At 30.8% G+C, this 20,677-nt stretch overlaps 1 protein-coding gene across 1 annotated transcript; it reads right to left on the reverse strand.

Moving 5' to 3' along the window:
* Positions 1 to 6,756: 6,756 nt before the first annotated feature.
* On the reverse strand, positions 6,757 to 17,592 carry LOC148621821 (uncharacterized). The gene is made up of 8 exons (XM_088574014.1): positions 17,489 to 17,592; positions 10,968 to 12,353; positions 10,176 to 10,209; positions 9,848 to 9,946; positions 8,824 to 8,880; positions 7,826 to 7,900; positions 7,222 to 7,287; positions 6,757 to 7,079 (listed from the first exon to the last, which is right to left on the reverse strand). Exons 1-8 carry the CDS (start codon positions 17,492 to 17,494, stop codon positions 7,030 to 7,032), a joined length of 1,773 nt encoding a protein of 590 aa, XP_088430140.1. The 5' UTR covers positions 17,495 to 17,592; the 3' UTR covers positions 6,757 to 7,029.
* Positions 17,593 to 20,677: the final 3,085 nt, after the last annotated feature.

The following is a 20,677-nucleotide window of genomic DNA, read 5'->3' on the forward strand; positions in this document are numbered from 1 at the left end:
AAGGTTCAAGGAGGATTAACACACGGCTAATTTGAATAATGGAAAACTGAAATATGGCCATGTACGATTCCAGAGACAACATTTGTTTACATTAAATCGTTCATCGTTGATTAACCGTTATCACTGCTTCATTAGATAACATGTTTGTATGGAAATTGCAGCTCCGTCATATTAGAAACGCCTGAGGTGTACATATTTAATAAATATTTGTCCTATTAATGAAGTCATTTTCCAATTTCCCGTAACCATCTCTTCGTCATCTGTATTAACTCAACATTTAATTTCATGCAAACTTAATTACACGAAACGAAATTGAATATCAACATAATAAATATGATTGAAGACACCAAGTTAACTTTTAATCGGAGATGATACCTGAAGCCACAAGGAAAGAACAAACTCTATTAGTTAGTCCCTAAATAAGTTACAGTGGTTTATACAAATAAATTGTTTAAGCTAGTACTAACATAGTTCAGTTGCCTTTGGGCATCCCCTCATGTAAAAATAATGAAGAGCCAAAGCATTCAATTTTGTTTGATTACATTAAACTTATGTCTCCAAGGGAACAAATTAAATTGAACATCGTTAACTGATACAATTTGGGTAATTTTAGAAAAAAAATATTACATAAAAATTGATGCAACATATTAATTTTGTTTTAAATCTGATAAAATATTGTTCGTGCATAAACATTCTTAACGCTTAGAGTGACTAACAAAATAAAACTAATGAATATGAATGAATCGTAAGATTTAATTCTGTACAATCAAATTGTTCACACCATCTTGTTGTTCATTACCAGAATATCAATTGAATATCTGAAATCATTAATGGTCGCAGAAGTCTATCCATAACCTCGGTTTGCTTCTTTTTTTACTTTGAAAAGTCCGAATGAAAAAAAATATTAGCCCACGGAAAAAATTGATGTCACAACCTTTAATGGTTAAAAGTTTCGTTTCATATCGTATCTTTAAAAGACAAGAAAAATGTATAGCTCTTAATTTGCAAGCATTTTCTATTATTAGTTTTAATATAAAATTATTAGAAGGTTTCAAATGTAAAATCATTGCCCTTCATCCATTAATATGATTATTAACTAACAGCCAAAATAAGAAAAATATATGACTATTTTTCGAAAGAACATTCAATTATAACAATGCAACTGTAAATACAAAGAAAATGTTTCTTATTCCAAATAAGGATGAAATTTTGATTGAAAAGTCGATGATGTCAAGTAAAATACAAAGTTTTAATTGGAATAATTCGGTCATTTCCACTACACTTAAATATCTTCGAATGTAGAAGTAATTCTTTATTGAAATTATTGTATTCTATAAAATAAAAATTAGTAACAATTATGGCATACACAATTTTGATATGATATTTGAAATAAATGCTTTATCAACACTAATGCAATGTAAGTTGTAAGTTTGATGTACGGTGAAAAGTGGGCGTAAAAAGTAATAGGAAACTGATTTGGGAAATGGTATCAGAACTTATATGTTGATAAGCATGTATTTGCCTTTTAAAATTCAGATTAAAAACATTTAATTTTTTTAATAGCACTATTATGGTAATGCTCTCATTTTGCTTTCTATCTCTAATGAATATCATCCACTTTCTATTTTGTTTTTACATGTGACGTACATACGCTATTCTGGCGTTCAATAGCTCAATTCATTTCATTTTTTTTTCATTTTTGATGAAAACCTAGATAACATAGGTACAGATATGATATGGAGGTTCTCAGCATTGTTTTTGTAAAGGATGTTTTACTGAGGAGGTGTATATCAGCTGTAAAATCTTTTTTAAAACATTGCCAGGATTAGGTATTTTTAAGGACGTGCTTTACTTATTCATTGTTAAAATTCTTCAAAGAGTGAATGTTATCAAAATAATTAAAAATGAATATTTAATTCAAATTTAGCATTTGTTCATGTAGTTTCGATAGCTTATGAATTAAAACAAAGTTGTTAAAGATATGGGGGCACAAACTTCAAATAGAAAACGGCAATACAGATGACTCTTCTGTTTTGATTAACAACGGCATGTTTTCGTCAAGGGATTGCTAGAAACATTTTATATCTTGTCATTTTAATTAAAAACATAAGATTTTGCTAAAAGCATTTATAAATGACAAATTGTTTTACCAAAAGGACTATTGCTATGCATAATAACTATCTTCCTGTAAATTTTAATAACCCATGAAAATATAACAATTTATGGGGTACAACCTACAATAATGAATATTTTACTGTGTATTTGAGTGACAAACAAAACAATAGAAGTAGATTCCTTAGCACGCCTGTAGAATTTCTAGTATCTTGAATTTGGTTTATTAAAAGTTTTTTATACAAAATATAAAGAGACCTTTATCGCATTCCCAACTTTGGCTTTTTTTTTAATTTTAAGCAAAAAGTAGTGGCTCTTCAACCCGACAGACTGGTTTACTGTCCGATTGAAGAAATGGACAGCAGTAGACATCAAATTCAAAGATTTGATTTATTGGAGCTGTGGTAAGTACTTGGAGACTTTTAGATAACTAATTCCAAACAATGAAAGTACTTTCTTAACTGAAAGTAGGTTAAATTTCAAATAAATTTAGTTTTCTGAACTTCCTTTCGCCAATGAGATCGCAAACCAGGTTGTCATGTGTTGGCGAGTTACGGCAATTTGACAAAAATTGCTAAAATGGCTTGCATTTCATTAATATAAAAGAGGACTATTTAAAATGGTCTTTTTAAAAGGAAGCATTGAATCAAAGAGACCAATAATATATTTTCGTTAATGAGGGTTGAATTAAATGTCGCTTTGTTCGAATGATGAAGATGTGGAGTGAATTATCTACATACAAAATATTTAACAATATTATTTTGTTATGGAAAGTAAATGTAGAAAAATCATGATTAAAGCATCAAAAGTCAAGTTATTAACCGAATAAATATTTATTAGATTAACTTTTTTATTCACTTTATTTGTACTATCGATACACTTTTTAAAAGTGTTAAAACGGAGATCACCTATGGATTAAATCGTGAATATCAGAAGTGTATAACCCTCCCATTCTAAGCCGATGAATAAAAATGCATGTGATTATTAACCACCGAGCGGTGATCGAATTTCTGCGAGAGTTTTCCCGCCATTTAACATTTCCTAGTTTTCTGCAGATTTCATGGGAGAAACAAATTCTCCCCCAATGATCTCGGGGATTACAAGATCTCTCCACCCCAGATAATTTATTTTTAGATTTCAACCTACGAGCTTCAGTGAGTGGGTTCAATCTAGAATTTACCTATATCGAGTGGAGAAATCTTGTAACCCCTTCGATACTGAAGGATAATCTATATTTAAATGTTTTACCTAAAACTACCTTCTTCAGGTAAGTTGATAATTAATTAAACGTGATGAAAGAAATATTTTGTTATAATCACTACGCGTGTATGATCTAGTATGTTCAAGGAAAGCAGTGCTCTAAGTTTAGCCAACAAAGGTCGAAAGGGATGGAAAGATTTTTTTTTAAATTGATGTAGAAAGCTTATTTCTCATTCAACTGAAATTCTTTTATATTTAATTCTGTTTAACGAGTTTTTAATAGATTTTACATAGCGTTTTGCATTTTAGGGAGCCAATTTGTGGTCACGTTCTAAAAATCCTTTTGTTTTTTTTTTATCTCTGTACCGATTGAATCTTTTTTCCAGGAGTAAAACAGCAGTATTTGAACCAAATATATAGGAAGGACAAGATTAAAAAGTTAATTGAAGCAAGAAGCATTCCAAAAACAAAAATATCAAAACTGAATGATGCAAAACGATGCACTAGTTATTGATCATCCAAGACATCTTATTTGTCAAAAAAATGCTAAGTCGGTCCACAATTCTAAGTATACGTCAAACATAAATCGTGTGTTCGCATTGACGTACATGAATCAACTGGTTGTAGTCATATCATGCTGCACTCGAAGAAGCTTTTTATCTAACTATTAACGGGTTGCCTAAACATTCAAATACTCGAGTATTACAAAAGTTTGTACTCAAATACTCGAACGTTTTTTGTTTTATTGATTTCTATCATGTGAGCCAACCAATTACTATAAAAAGCGAGTGAAACGAGTCGTCGAAATTTCTTTAAATCGGATCTTCTGAATTCATTAAAGAATGATTAGAAAATACGTGTTGATTAAAAGTATTTGACTGTTTTGTTTCTTTTACAGGCCCACCATTTTTATGATTTCTACTTAAAAAATGAAATAATCGAATACTCTAAAATAAAGAGTAATCAAGAACCATCAAAAGAATGTAATTCATTGACAAAAAAAAAAAAAAAAACAGACATTGAAAACAAACACACATATCAAATAACTAAAAATTAAAAAAAAAATAATTGGAAACTAAATTATCAACTCTCACTCCGCCAAAAACTGAGAGCATGGACCAGGTTGACCGGTAGGGTGAGCGTCATCGACAACAAAAAATAATAACAAATTTTGACACTATTTTTGGTAGGTAGTGAAATCCAAGATGCCGGCCTGTTTCCCTTGTGGTGTTTCCGTGTATGACCATGAATAGTAATATACGAAAACATAATTTCGTTATGATGTATCCATCAGCACCATGAAAACTGATTTATTCAACGGGTCATAGTTTTCCTTTCCTCGTTTGTCTACCCCGGACTTGACTTTTTCTGAGCAACTCGGCGGGTGTTTCTAGATAAGCAGAGGACGCTTACTCTACCGGTGCACCTGGTCCCCGCTCCCAATTTTCAGTGGAGTCCGAGTTGCTCATTTACTTTTGTTACTTTGTATGTATGATTTTAGATACTTTATGTTCTTTGTTGTGTATGTCTGTTTTCCATGTCTGGTCTTTGTCCCTGGATTGCATTCTTTTGATTACTGCTATAACCTTGGTTCCCTTGATTACTCTTAAACAGCATTTTAGTACCTTTTTTGCCCAAATAATGACCTAACTCATGACCTCAAGTCCCTGTGCTTTAAATTACAATATACAGTAACAAAACAAGAAAAATGCCTTTTTCCATTTAAATTAATCATTCCTAACATTCTGGACACCATATTGTATTGATCAGCTTTAGAGTTTATTGTAGTAATAAAGTTTTTATTGTAGTAATAAAGTTTATAAAAAATCACAAAAAGTACCTGCTTCACTGTCTTGTAATCAAAAGTGTCTCTTTTTAAAAACAAACATGGTCCTTGCAGTATTACTTGTCTTTGCTGAAGTTGGTCCGTTTTTCTTGTCTTGGATGATAAGCTACTACATATTTAATTTGCATTGTTTTACATGTAATTTTTAGTAAAAACAACCATACCGGCAAAGTCTCTTAAAATGAATATCTATTGAGAATTCGTTCGAGTCGACTTGCATTGCATTCAAAAATGATTTCTTTCTGCATGCAGAGTTAGAGTAACATAAATGGCCAATTAATTCTGATTGACTTTAATCATACTCCTGAATCAAAACCCTATCAATTGTAAAACGTTTATCTTTACACACTTTAAAGTCTATTTGTCTTCAGGAAGTTCGGAGGTCGTTAAAAAAATCTTACCCCATTGCAAATGGAATGTAACCATAGATGAATTGAAAATTAAAGGCAACAGTGTTTATCGTGTTGCTTAATCGTGTGCTTTTTTTTCTTACTAAGTCGTGCCGCGAGGCAGACATTACGGAGTATTGTATGCGGCACTTAAGATATTTGAGATGAAAATAATCACCGAATTAAGAATTAGTCACGGAAATGCACTACCTTTGTAATGACCTAGTCAAATTTTGGTCTTTTTAAAAAGTTTGCAATAAAATCACCCTCATATTCCCACTAGTATGCTATTTATTTGTCCACCACTTTGGACAAATACTTTGATAATGAAGTATATAATAATATCCCAACTGTAAACTTGTAGAAAAGAATATCATAGTTATATGAGAGAACCTAGCCTTTTGTTACCCCTAATGAATAATAAAGTACCTTATGTTAGTTAAATTACTCCTCATAATTATAATATAGCTGGTGTCTGATGTTACTGACGCTAATTAATAAGTGATTGGATGTGACATCTACATGTGGTCAAATAAAGATTTATAATCATACTATACATTGTCACCAAAAGACACAAATTTAATTTTACAGCTGTTTTATTTATCATATTGGAAGATGTTAAAGATTACTCTCACTCTATATTCATGAAAATGAATTTGTGCTATTATAGATGTTAATACCAGTGGTGCTATCATTAAGCCTATATCTTTAAATCACTTTGGAGTGTGTTTAATGATTAAGTCATCAGTCTCTATTTTAATAAATCATTTAGATGAGTGTTATTTTTATATTTAGATAAACATGATTGTGTTTGATTGGATCGGACAACAGTACGTCTCAATCGGAATAGATAAGTAGAGATGTATTGAAATATATCAATTACCATATTAATATAAGTTATATTAGGTAATAAAGGATTACATTCCAGTTGCATAAGATCTATTGTAAGGAAATCAAGCAAGGACATGCATTATAGTAAATTCTGTCTAAAAGTTGTATCAACATATGATTTGTGGACTGCCATGCGTCATAATGTTCTTTAGTCATAATTATAGTTGTAAACTATTAATTAATTTAGGTAATTTCCACACAGTATACACTCTAATTGATTTTCTATATTTGCACACATTGTGAACTAATTTTCATGTAGTTCCAATTGATTTATTTTTTTTGAATAACGAGTTTCATTAAGGCATGACATTTGCGTTTATTTTTATTTACACATGCCATCATAAATAACAGTACATGTCATTAATAAATTATTATTCAATACATCGAATTATGCTAAATTATGATAATAGCGTGCCAACATTGAACACTTATCGAGGTTTCTAAAGTCACATCTTTAGCCTGATCATAGCAAATATTACAACAAATTATATGTATATATATATGTAATCTATCACAGCATCTATGCATTTTTCAAGTTTGATTTTTTATGGCAGTTTGCATTAGTCCAAAGTAAATATCGTCCGTAGCAGTTCAGATCTTTGACATTGAAGATGAAAACTTTGTCAACGCCTCCTGTGCTTCTGAAACAAAAAATTAACGCACATTAGTTAACATTGAAAATAAAACAAAGCTGTCGATGAAATTTCCTTTACTACAACAAATTTTAGTTCACAAATGATAAAAGGGCTGCATCATATTTGTAGATACAGTTGTACAAATTACCTTTTAGTTTCTGATGAAGCGTCAGTCGTACGTGTCTCTCTTGTAGTAGTTCGTGTGATAAAGCATCTGAAAAAAAAAAACTAATGACTATTTAATATCTATAGCAAATTGTGTATTAAGTTATACTTTTGAAATATAACCGTTACATAGAATTTAGTTTAAACTTTTTATCTATTTTACATGTATCGAGATTATATTATTGTAATATGACATGCTTCAAAAACTGTATAAACCACAACCATGGTAAAAAAAAATGATAAACACATAACCAACATTTCTTGCAACACATATGGGCTGTGTCTTTTCAAAATACGATGAAACTAGTCCTATTAGAATCGGAAATGAATAACGGAAACTCCATTTTATCATTGTTTTACCACGGGTTGGATATTTATGTCGTTATTTAAGAAAAATACGATGCGACAGAAATGGAAAGTAAAACAATGATAACAATTTCCGAGATTCATTTCTTAACTCTATATCCAGGGGTTCATACCTTTTAAATTTAAGTTGACGGTGTCATTTTAAAATATGTTGTATTCAATTTCTATTGCCCTATAAATATGGTACATTCTTAATTTCAAAGACGTAATAATAAAATTACCTTTTATATCAGTTATTTCTTTTTCTATCTGCTTTCTTAAATCTATCTCTTTCTTCAGTTGATCTTGCAATTCCTCTGTACAACAAACAAATAACTCTTTAAAAATATTTCTACTATATTCACATACATAAGAAGATAAATTGGATAACAAATTCATAAACAAAATAGGTAAAATAAATCATAACAAGTACTATCTTAAAAGATAGCTGACGCAGTAAAATTTGTTCTTTTTACTTTTAATATTCTACATTTCAGCAGGAGGAGTAATCAATCGAAGTTCTATCAGAAATCAAAAGAATGTAATCCAGGGACAAAGACCAAACATGGGAAACAGAACACATGGCACGCAATTTCAATTTACGATACAGTTTTTTTTTTCGATCGCCACTAAGTTATCAGTATTTGGCCAATTTTGAAACAGAATTTTGATCAGGTTACTTGCGTTTTCATGGAAGAGCGCCTTTAAGGTCAAAGTGTAAATATATCGACTGCATCGGAAAAAGAGAACTAATTTGATATATCCTAAATGATTTTTCGTTGGAAGACTGTTTATAGTGATAGCATTGACACCACATATCTAAAGATATGTGAAAAATCATATTTTTTCATGGAAAGCAAAGTGTACTTTTTAACTGTTAAATCAATGTAGGCTTACTTTACATCTTTTTTGGACATCGATCTTTAGTTTCTATTGTTTTTTTCTAAAAGTTCCTTGATTACATATGCAGTGAAACCTGTCCAAACAGAACCCTAAATAATTCAAACACCTGTTTACACAAGATTTTTTTAAAAGTCTCTTTATCAGTTAAATTGGATCTTGAACCATGGTAAACCGAACGCCTGTCTTAACCAAACTGATTTTAAAATCCAAAAGTGGTTCTTTGTTAACAGATTTGACTATATAAGAAGAGTCCTTACTTTATTTGTTACATCATTTACAAAAGAACGCAAACTTTTTTTTTATATTTTAAAACCATGATGTCTACGTTGAATCTCACCTTTTGATAAGCGTACCTCGGGTTCAGTGGCTACTGTCGTGGATTTACAACATAGATCTGCAAGTACATGAAAATATATCATAAACGCAAGTGTCAAAAGATTGATACATGACTTGGCACTTACATGTATAAGAAATTAAATGATTTAATAAGGCATTTGATTTAATCAAAGATTTTTTTACCTCAAGAGTTCCGCATTGTAGTATTTTATATTCGTAATTACTTTTAACGAAGTATTGAAAGTTAATTTTGCATACTTTTTATGTAACATAAATGATACATCTAATTATATATCTGCCAACTAGGTATCATATCATTCTTCCATAAAAGTCATCATGTCAAATATAATGGGAAGTAATCAACCGTCCAAAAAACTTTTTTCCAAGTATCAATGTATATTTGTAACCCATTTAAATCAATAACTAGTCAATCTCTGAAGCATATAAATAATAATTAATTTCTATTAATGTGCATTATTACCTCTTGCATTTTAGCCCTCAATGGCATAAGAGTATGTAATATGTATTGATATATCTAATGAATCATACCCAACAGTCAATGTTTCAGTTTGAATTAAATTGATTATGATTTCCCGTTATTGTGTTCTTGTTGCACTGTACGAAGTATGAATCTGGCCATAAATACTTCAATCAACTGGCATGATTTTTGAAAATTGAATGAATTTTTGTGACTCTACAGTGAATTCCCCCTTTTTTAGACAGAAAAGTAATTCATGCTTTATGAAACAAACAAGCCTTGGTTCTTAACCCCTAGATAACCTAACCAGTCTTAAAATATCCCATATTTGTTCCGTCTTAATGCAATATTTAATCAAGACTCTAAATGTGTTCATGGGTTAAATATGTTATGCCAAAAGTATATTCTCGTGTCGAATTAGGCGACAGTTATAAAGAAAGCTTAATTCGAAAGACAATTTAAGTCCTTGATTTGTATTGTAAATGTTTTGTAAAGAAAAGTTTTTTTTATTTTTTCGGTATATTTTTACTTCGAACATGACCATTACCAAGGGCTTCTTCTATCTCATTAGTAGGTTGTTCTCTTTCACTTAAAGAGCAGGTTTTGGTCCCGTCTTGATTTTCTTCTTTTACGTTTTTCTCATTATCTAAATATAAAAAATAAATTAATTAAATTTTCCATTTGATAATACAATGTCACTTAATCTTCTATTAATTTTTTTTAAATATATATCTTTATTTGGTTGTACATCTATAGTTAGAAGATACACTCATAAAAGATTAAATAATTGTTTCACGGGAAAGTCAACTTGCTTCTTACTTATAATTGATGTATATGAAACTAAAAGCTGGAACATATCAGACAATTTTAATTACCATTTGCTTCACAGACCTTTGTTATGTCATCATCCTATAATATAGACAAAATTATTATAAGTGATTTCAAACAAGCAAATGCATCAGCTTTAATTTATTTAAAATATCTTTAAAAGGTTTGCTTAAACGAAGAGTTCCCCAGACACTAACAAGACGCAACTAATATTATAGCGTTTTATGAAGCCATTATTACATGATATACTGAAGCAGACAAAGATCATTAATAAAAAGGGGCAAGTATTTACTGAGTGTCAGAATGTTTAATGTTCCTGTTATATTTTATTCACAATTTATACTAAAATCACATTTACATCTGAAATATTCATGAAAAGTGTAAAATTCTAAGAACTTTGGGGACAACTTTAAAATTTTGCTATACATTTCACTTCAATACGTTATGAGAATTAAATAATTCATGCAGTCCATTAGTTATATTGCAAATAATATTCTCTTACTTAAACAAATTATAACCCATATGAGATGATTATGCTGCTGAAAAATGAATTTCCTTCATCAACGAAGAATAATTAAATACTGAAAAATGACCTTGATTAAACGTTATGGCGTTATCTAAAATTTTAAATACGGTAATGATTAAAAATGGGACACTTTGAATACAATTAATATCTGCGACATCACATCATTTTAATTATATAAAGTAATTCTAATTGAATTATTAATTACAATACGTAAATTTAATCTTCAATTTTCAGCTTGAAAATTAAATCGATTGCATTTACAATTCAGTTTTCAGTATTAGTTCTATGTTACCTATTAGGATTCATTACATACCGCTTGATAACTGGTTTCTACAGGACCAGAAGACATAGGTGATTTTCTTGAAGCTACGTCTTCCAAATGACCTTGATTATGACTTTTTTCTTCTTTATTATTAAGGTCGTCAGTAATGTTAATTTCGTCACTGTATTCAGAGAGTTTATCATCTGTGTTGGTAGAGTCGGGGGTATTCCTACTTGTTAGATTTCTACCAACAGGTCTGAATGCTGAAAATCGTTCCGATTTGTCACAGAAAGTTGGACTACATTCAGGTGAAGAGTTAGCTTCATGCTCCTCTTTCTGTCTTGATTCATTGCCATTCGTTAGTTTCAGCGGGTAACAGCTATTATTAGAAAGTTGTAGCCGATTAGGATTGATTAGACCAGGATTCCATACCATACCATAAGAAGGTACTAAATTGGGTAAGCTCCAATTAGATTGATATGCTGAGTTTGCTTTAGTTTCGAAGGTGTCTTTATTGAAATGCATCCCAATGCCAAATGGAGGTGAATGCGTGAATGGGCTCATTGGATAGGTCTTTCCAGGTACTGAAATAAAAGGAAACGGTGGATATGCATTCTGGTATGGATCGCTGTTTTCGCTTGTACTGACATTTATACGAGATTTTTTAACAACATTAGGGCTATGAGAACGATGACTAGATGACTGGTCCCGCACAGCTGATGATAATAATCTTTTCCTGCTCCCTCCATTAAACATTGCTTTGACATCTTCCCATGCATGGACGACATCTTCTGAATCAAAAGCCACAAGCTTAAGATGACGTCTCCATGAATTAAAATTAGCAGCATCAGGATGATTATATTTTGCATCAGGTGCTTTATGGAAGTGAAAGATGAATTTGTTAGGAGAAAAGTACATATTACAATAGATACATTTTATACATTTTGCTCTAGAACTATTGTATCGTGAAGGTTCAAATTTACCCCGTCCACCCCATCCACATTCATGATAAACATCAAAGCAAAAATTTTCAGGTAGTTTAGGCGGGCTGTTGTCCTCCAGAAAGGACTTCACAAGTCGTTCGGCTTCTCTTTTTGTTATCATTCCACATCGTCTAGATGATATGGGCATGGCTCCCGCTCGTCGAAGTATTTCTAACTGCACTGGGGTACACTGGACACACGTGATTCCAAGAGCAACTCGTCTGTTGTGGATTTCATTGTAACTATAACTCTTGAGTAATGTATTGGATATCTGTGCAAGACAAAGGCGTTCTTTTCCCTCAATCGTCAGGCATACAATTGACACACCGTGTAGCATAACTGTTGTCACTTGGTTATTGCGGACATATATCTCTTGATTCGCTCTTTTGTGGGCATTTGGATTTGGCGGAATTAACGACGTTTTTGAAAGTGATGAGTCTTTGACTCCTTCATTCTGTAAAGAAATGACATCTTAATACATTTATGGATTTAAAAGATATCCTAACATAGAAAACTCTTACCCAATGTTTAACACTATATAAAACCTTTTGACGTTAATGATTTTAATACGCCCGTTTAAAACGAATAGTATTATGGTATACAAATCTCCGTCCGTCTGTTTATTCGTTGAATTTTCTTCAAACTATACTGAGTCATTTCTTACAATTGACTGAATACATTTTGTGAAACTCATTTTTCCGCTTTTTGGAAATTGCCTTATTCATATTGTTATGATATTTTTTCACATGTCACACCACAACTTGATAACCCTTTGTTAAGCAAACTTCAAACTCTACACAGTTGCTTGTTAGAATGGTATGTTCCCTCTTTTTTTTTTTTTTTTTTTAGAAACTTTTCGTTTCAAAGTAATTTTTTCATTATTTATATATAATTTTTTTTCGCATATCGCACCGTAACTTGAGAACGGAATTCCCTGTTTTGCAACTCAAACATCTCATACAAAGTACAAAAATCCCCTTAGCGCAAGAGTAAATTCAGTATAACATATGATATGTGATAAACACTTATATGGGATTTTTTTACATTTTTTTTTTATAAAGCCCGGGTTATCAGCACAAAATCGGTAATGAAAATTATCATTCTATCTTCAAAATGTTTTTCAAACAATACGAACGATTTAAGTATCGGACGTTGATGTATTTCTGGATTTTTTACTTATGTTTGCGCATTACTATGACATTCTAAGGGCATGTAAATAAAATATGAGAAATTTAAAAAGTATTGTCATATCTAATAATTTTAAGATAATAAAGGTTACGTGGGTTTAAGAAAAGTATATTTCTAAGTTACTTTGAACATCTGATGAAAAATGTTTATTACTTTACTTAAAGTTCCAATAATAGTTTTGTATTGTATAAATGTTTTTAGTTTAGAACCCTCTTTGACTTAGCATTTCGCCCTACCAGAGCAACATTTGTTTGTTCTGTGTTCACATATATTTCGATGAATAAAATCGCTTAACTGCTGACAAGAAATAAGTATTTCTAGTTTTGACATGAATCAGATAATATGAAATTACTTTTATATTAAAAAACGATAAGATATGGGGCCTTAAAACATAACACTCGTCTTTTATCAGCAAATGTAAAATCATTAATAATTAATTGACAAATAGCTTTTACATTTCACCTCGGGTGGCAGTTAATGACAGTGTCGTTAAATGTAAATTTGATGGTATTGTTCGGAAGGCAATTGTTTCCTGTAAAGAATAAAGTTTTCCGAACGGAAATTACAATTGTTTACCTCGGTTTAAGGCATCAATACCTATTACTTAATTAATTTTCCATGAGATAAGCGGATGACTGATACAAATATCTTTTTAAAATCAACTATTATCTGCATCCTCAGAGGAAACATTGATGTTTGTTTGAGGAAATATGGACTTTAATCAGGGGTTTCTATGACCATCTGATGAGGACCCAGGTGACCAATTGTCTTATGATGTAATCTTTGAATTAAGTGAAGATTAATGACTTTTTTTTACAAAAAAAATCATTGCTATGAAATGTAAGACATGAACAAATAAAGGGCTTTTAAGATTACATTTAGAAACCAACTGACTGAATAGTCATTGAAAGTGAAAAACATCAAGACCAAAAAAAAAGTCTGCTCATCTTTTCTTTTAAATTCTGATCTTTTATTACAACATTGTAGAGATACATTACTTCGTATAAATTGAAATCAACAATTGAAAATATTTCTATCTTTCTTTTGAAGGATTCCCTGGGGATGAAACTAGGTTATATACCCGAAGTTGCTTATAATGATACGACAATATCTTTCGTGAGACACGTTCACGAGACAAAAGGTAAAAACATGAAAGGAATGAAAGACTTCGGATGTTGACTTATTTCCATCATATTAATCACATCTTTACCATTTAATCATTTGTTCTTTTCACGTCCTTTGGTATTAGGAACATCTTTAGATGCTTTACATATGCAAAAATATTATTGAAATATCGCATGATTACATTTTAGTGTATTTTCTTTAGATTGATGGTAGCTTTGCGTATAACAAAGGAGGACATTTTAAATCTGTCTTGGTATTAATTAAATTTCTGTGAAATATTGTAATGAGGAAAACATGAGGTGAGTTAGTCAGTGCAGGTATTCAACATAACAAGACAAAGAGATAATCATTCCGAGGCAGTTCTTTTCTTAATAAAACTGGTCAATCAAAGTTTTAACGAACATTTTTAACTTGTATATTAAATGGCTTTTCAAAGGTTTTTTTTCGGGCACTTGGATGGGATGGGTTGGGTGTACACCATACAACATATTCCTACTTAGAAAAGTATCTTGTTCGAGTAAGTTAAAAATAAAAGAGAATAATCCTAAAAATTCATTTAACGTGAAGTATAACATTTTTGAGAAAGAATATTTCTTTGATTTGTTTTATTTCTAATTTTCAATAGGCTTTGGATAATAACGTATAACTTAACATTCAAAATTTGATTTTTCTAATTGAAGACTGTGTCTAGATACTTTTCGTGTTTGCTTTGTGTCTATTTTTACCATGAAATATATAATCTATTGAACGACAGCTACCCTACCGGTGCACCTGGTCAATGCTCCCAGTTTTTACTGGAGTCCGAGTTGCTCATTTACTTTTGTTACTTTGTATGTATAATTTTAGTTACTTTATTTTCTTAGTTGTATATGTCTGTTTTCCATGTCTGGTCTTTGTCCCTGGATTACATTCTTTTGATTACCAGTATAACCTTGGTCCCCTTGATTACTCTTTCTAGATCATTCATTGTATCATAGTATTCACAAACAGGAACCGCATTTACTACGATAGCAAAGTAGCAATGTTTCAAATTAACTCTTTTTTACGTTCTTGACTACTATTTCTGGTCTCGCACGGACGGATTACAATAGTAATCCAATAACTGTTCATGATGCAATTACCTGAAACAAAATGGTTCGTCTGTGTTGTTAAAGCAGTCAATCATAACTACTCACAAGAGTAAAAAAAGAAAAAAAATATCAAACAAGTCTTGTTTTACGGAGTTGTAAAAAAGGCACACCGAAATGCTAAAAGCAGCACAAGGCGTTAATTAATTCCATTTATTAAATTTTGTGTACACATAGGTTATACACTTCGAAAAGTACTTAAGTTTATTACGTTTCACCATATGCATTATTTAAAATGACAAAAGATGACTTGACTTTCTGCAATACGGAAAGAATAAACAGCAAGGGTGGAATTATATCTTCATTTGTGATTACAGAAGCGATTACACCATTACGTAATGTTTCAGTTATCTATGTTGCACCATGAAAGTGAACACGATTATCGTTGATTAAGAAAGTTCGATCGACGCATAAAATATGGAACAAACAATTTAAAATTATTTCTTACAATATGCAAAATTATATTTTTATTTTAAAATTTCTGATCCGAAGCTGCATTTTCTAATTTTACTTCATATCGTCATAGCACCGAAAAGTATCAGGAGATTTTAGAGTAATGAATTATTCAATTTTAACTATATACTATATTGAATAAAAGTTGTTTAATTACATTTGACTAAACAGCAGAGAAAAAAACTATAGTGCAGTAATTGCATGTCAAACAATTAACCTGATATTTTGTTTTGTAGTATCTTTACTGATGGAACAATCAATGAAGAAATTGTTAAAGGCTTCAATCGTGTTGTTGGGGTTTTACACACAGAATGATATAAAATGGTATGTGTCAAAAGTAAAACCTTATTGCAATATCTAAATTTCAAATTCATAATTTGCTGTGAATTTTGTCAAAGAAATATGTAGTGCTCGGAGAGTGCATTCTAATTTAAAAAAAATATTTTGATGTAGAAATTGCAGGTACTCCGAGGTATCTTGTGGGTGTAGAAAATTACAAGATCATATTCGTCTTAAATATGGTCTGATAATTTGTCATTCATCTGTTACAATTAATTAACTATCTCATAATAAATACTGTTTATATCTAAACTATTCTATGATTACACTTTATATATCATTACATGTCAGCGAAAATGGTCATGGGAAGTATTCGAATATCACGAAATTATCAAAATAAAATTGTACTAAGGTAAACTATGTTTAGGGAATAAAAATTGTATGTATCAACCTTTTGTCAAGCATAAAGTATACTTTTTCTTCCCTAACATTTAAACTTTGAAATATATCGATACTATTGCCTATATTGTATACATCAATAGTCTTTAAACAATTCCAGTTAACTACAAAATATATGAAATTGACAGTTGAAAGTATTCGACTTCATGTACTTGTCATTTAACAATAAACAAAAACAAAAGAAACAAGCAAAAAAGCAAATAAACTACGAATGCAATAGTTTGGAAAAGGGAAATGTTGAAATTCTGTATTGGTTTAAAAAAAATATTTGTAGTATTATTTACACCTATTTTAAGTGAATTGCAAACATATAACACTACTAATGACATATAATTCGTTTTCTTTTTCTTTTTTTTTTTTGATGTGTGAATTCTTTTTTAAATAACAGTATAACAATAACGTTTGAAAAGTAGCAAATTCCGTATATCCGTTACTCGTTGACGATTCCTTTTGCTTATTGCAATGCAAATTTTTTTTTAAAATGTTGTGTTGAATGACTTAAAGCACTTAATTGATCTCTCGCTCACGCGCATGCACAAAGTATGTTTTCGAATGTATTTTGGTATGAAACCCAGTGATATATTTACTTAGTTCTAAATGTCAATATTTTTTCTGCGTATAGTTGCTGTAATATTCTGTGTACAATGCATAAAAATGAAGATGATATTTAGGAAATCGCTAAATTGTGGGATATCTGTATTCAGAAATGTTTGTTGCACCATTAATATAGATAAAGTACTTTTGATACTGTTATTTTCATCATAACATTAGATCCCACATTTAATGAAAAATATTTTCTTGTTTTTTTATAGTAACCAATGTTATAAAGGTATAAACAGACACACAGTTTCTATGGTAAGGCACCAACAAACACAAAGATAAACGATTCAAAGAAATAAATAACAACCATATATGTGACGTTTAACATAAGTATATGACAGTGCATAATGGTACTTACCAACATTATCGATGTTTAATTTCAATCCTTACTACTTGTCTCTGATGCACCTGAGATCACAGGTGTTTTGTCTTCACAGTTATTTATACAGTGGCTGTGGCATAATTAATGTCAGTCCTATTATAATCAACATATGGGAAACGATCACTTGTAAATTGTATGATTGTAATATTCTATAAGTGATGGATAGGCTTTGATAATTGTCCATACAAGGGATTCAGTAGCGAGAGAAGGCGGGACAACGGTCTTACATGTGACGCTTCATTGGTTAATTGTTGCTGACAATTACCAATCAACTTGTCTGTTCGTCGATATGGAATTTTTTCTCTACGCTGTAATTTAGCTATTTTATGGGAGTGAAATTAAAATATTTTGCGTTCCATAAATTTAAATATCTCAGACAATGACACTAAACCATTTCACTATAAATGTCTCTTTGAACATTAATATGAAAACGCGTTTGATATTTTTGTATCTGTATTTACCAGTAAATATAGTTTTTTCCAATGTCAGTGAAAAGTCGTAAATTCTTTTACTACCGCAAAATTTGTCTTTTAAATATAACTAAAACTCATTGAAGAAGAACATAGGAACAAAAAAGGATGAAAGGTGCAAGCTTTAACTTTATTATTTAAATGGAAAGTTTGCTTTCGGTAAATCGAAGTTGGCTCCAATTTGACATATAACACTAAGCTGTAGACATGTTTAAATCTTAAATTGAAATTGAGGTGTCTGTGAGTCATTTCAAACTAGGGCTATATATTGATACTAAAATATGACAAATATGGACCAATAAACATATTACATTCAAATTCTGGTACAAAAATAAAAGTTCTCGCCCACGTCACTCAAAAATTTCTTCATAAAAACCTCTAAGTTAATATCCTCCAGAAATCATTTTGAGTAATTTTTTAACTGAACAAAGAAGCACCAAACTAGTGAGCACAGAATAGATCGTGTGAAATTATAAGAAAATACAACCAAAAAAAAAAAAAATGTCGAAACTTGTCTTAAGACAAGGCAAACGCTACGTAGAGAGAAACAATACATATATTTAGAGAAAACACAGGTGTCTAGGTCTTTAAATGTTAATTGGCCAACAAGATTCAACTATTCAACTGAGAGCAAGAAAAACATGTTCAATGGTTGGATAAGCGTCTTCTGTTTTGGAAAAAATACCCACAGATCAGCTTCTCTTGTTTTGTTAATAAAAGCAATATTTAGGAGAGATTTTTTTTCTTTTCTTTGAACTCAAAGGTATATCTGTGTGTTCTAGGATTTTTACTTTGACTCATGTTAATTCAAATACCTTTGTTGAATGTATTGCGCATATTTTGTCAGCCAAAAATATTCTTATTTAAAGTTTTTATTTTCGTCTTCTTTTAGGATTTTTCTATTTTTTGTTCATATATAGCATACACTGTCCTTGCCTAAAACATATATTTAAATACATCTTCCATTAATATAAGATTCAGAGGAACAGATTGTGATATTGCACGATAGAGTTAAGCATGTGGATAATTGACCCAATCAAAGACTACTTAAATGAACCATAATAACGCAGAAATTCATAAGGCTTATTTATTCACGCCAGTTTAGACCACATAGTTAATACTTGTTTGTCCTGTCCGCCTTTAATCTAAACATACAATACACGGACCCGTTGTTTTGATTTTCATTTGGTTGTTTCACATGATTATTTTAAAAGAAAATCAGATTCATCGAATCGCCATTGTTATTTTCAAGATACGGTCAGTAACAGCGTGTAGAGAGAAATAACTTTTCCATATGGTACCAAGAAATTATAGACAGAAACATGACAGATGATTAGGGATTTTCTTAGATGTAAGTCGATCTTCTTTTAGGTACAATATGGCCCAACAACAAACTGTATGGGAACATATTTAGGATATAAACCAGACATAAACCGACTGAAACCGAAAGCGACTACACCATGTCAGGCTGCCGATTGTAGACTATTGAAACAACAAAGACGGTCGTATAGGTTGATTAATTGATTTTGATCATGAGTTTGAAAATATCGGTTTTTCATAATTTAATGAACATTTTTGTTGTAAAAGTCGTATACAACTTAAAACGGAAACATCCAGTTCTAATAGCGACTGTTGATTCATTAGTAAACAATGACCGTCATTCGTAGACTTATATCATGTAAATATATATGTGTGTGTGTGTGTGTGTGTGTGTGTGTGTGTGTGTGTGTGTGTGTGTGTTTTCAGTTTCAGTTCTTCGTATGTTTTCTATTTGTTATTCCCAAAGTTGTTTTTCCAAACATTTTGGAGAAAAATATCGGAAAAAGAAGAGGAATTAAGCTAAATTAAGATACTACTAAATTCCAAAACTAGGACATTAATTGTCAAGGTAATTAATTTACAAGAACAGATTTTCTTTCGGAAATGCAAATATGTTGTAGGCTAAACATCTAGTGCAGTGCAAACTAGCAATAAATTGTGACAAATTTCCAGATTTGAATGATTTTTGTTTATATTTATTGGTGTTGGTAGTTAGCTTGATCATGGGATAATTCACCTATAGGAAAAGAAATGACAAACCTTTCAATGAATAATTCATTCAGGAACAGGACTATCAGAATTTCAAATCTTGTTTTTGGCAGATGTAGATTTATTATATATTCGTTGAATTAAAGATAATTTATCTCAAACTCATTTGATCATAAAAATGTGTCGTGTTTCATCGAATTTTCATGTCTGTCTCTTGATGGACATGTTTTTGTGTTCTGCTTCTCAGAGTTTGTCAGTCTGTATGTTCGTTCGCGTGCCTGTCCACTGTCAACCTATTAAAGTCGACAGAATATCTGAGATATTTAATCAATTTTTACAATATTTGTCCTCAGAAAGACTGGAGCACTCAACAGTCAAGTAAAGTAAAGCTGCAAAATTGAACTATCAAATGAAACCTTTGGTTTTTTTTAGTAATCAAGGGAACCAAGGTTATAGCAGTAAGCAAAAGAATGTAATTCAGGGACAAAGACCAGACAAGGAAAACAGACATACACAACAAAGAACATAAAGTAACTAAAATCATACATACAAAATAACGAAAGCAAATGCGCAACTCGGACTCCACTAAAAATTGGGAGCATGGACAAGGTGCACCGGTAGGATAAGCGTCATCTGCTTTTCTAGAAACACACACAGAGTTGCTAAT

The sequence above is a fragment of the Perna viridis genome, chromosome 3 (assembly GCF_037379345.1).
Source record: "Perna viridis isolate PV_CMFRI_1.1 ecotype Kerala chromosome 3, ASM3737934v1, whole genome shotgun sequence".
NCBI classification, from domain to species: Eukaryota; Metazoa; Mollusca; class Bivalvia; order Mytilida; family Mytilidae; genus Perna; species Perna viridis.

Coding starts and splice junctions, on each gene's coding strand:
- LOC148621821 (XM_088574014.1), bottom strand. Junction 9,947..10,175: donor AAAGGTCTGTGAAGCAAATG/GTAATTAAAATT, acceptor TTTTATATTTAG/ATAATGAGAAAAACGTAAAA. Junction 7,288..7,825: donor AGAAATAACTGATATAAAAG/GTAATTTTATTA, acceptor TTTTTTTTTCAG/ATGCTTTATCACACGAACTA.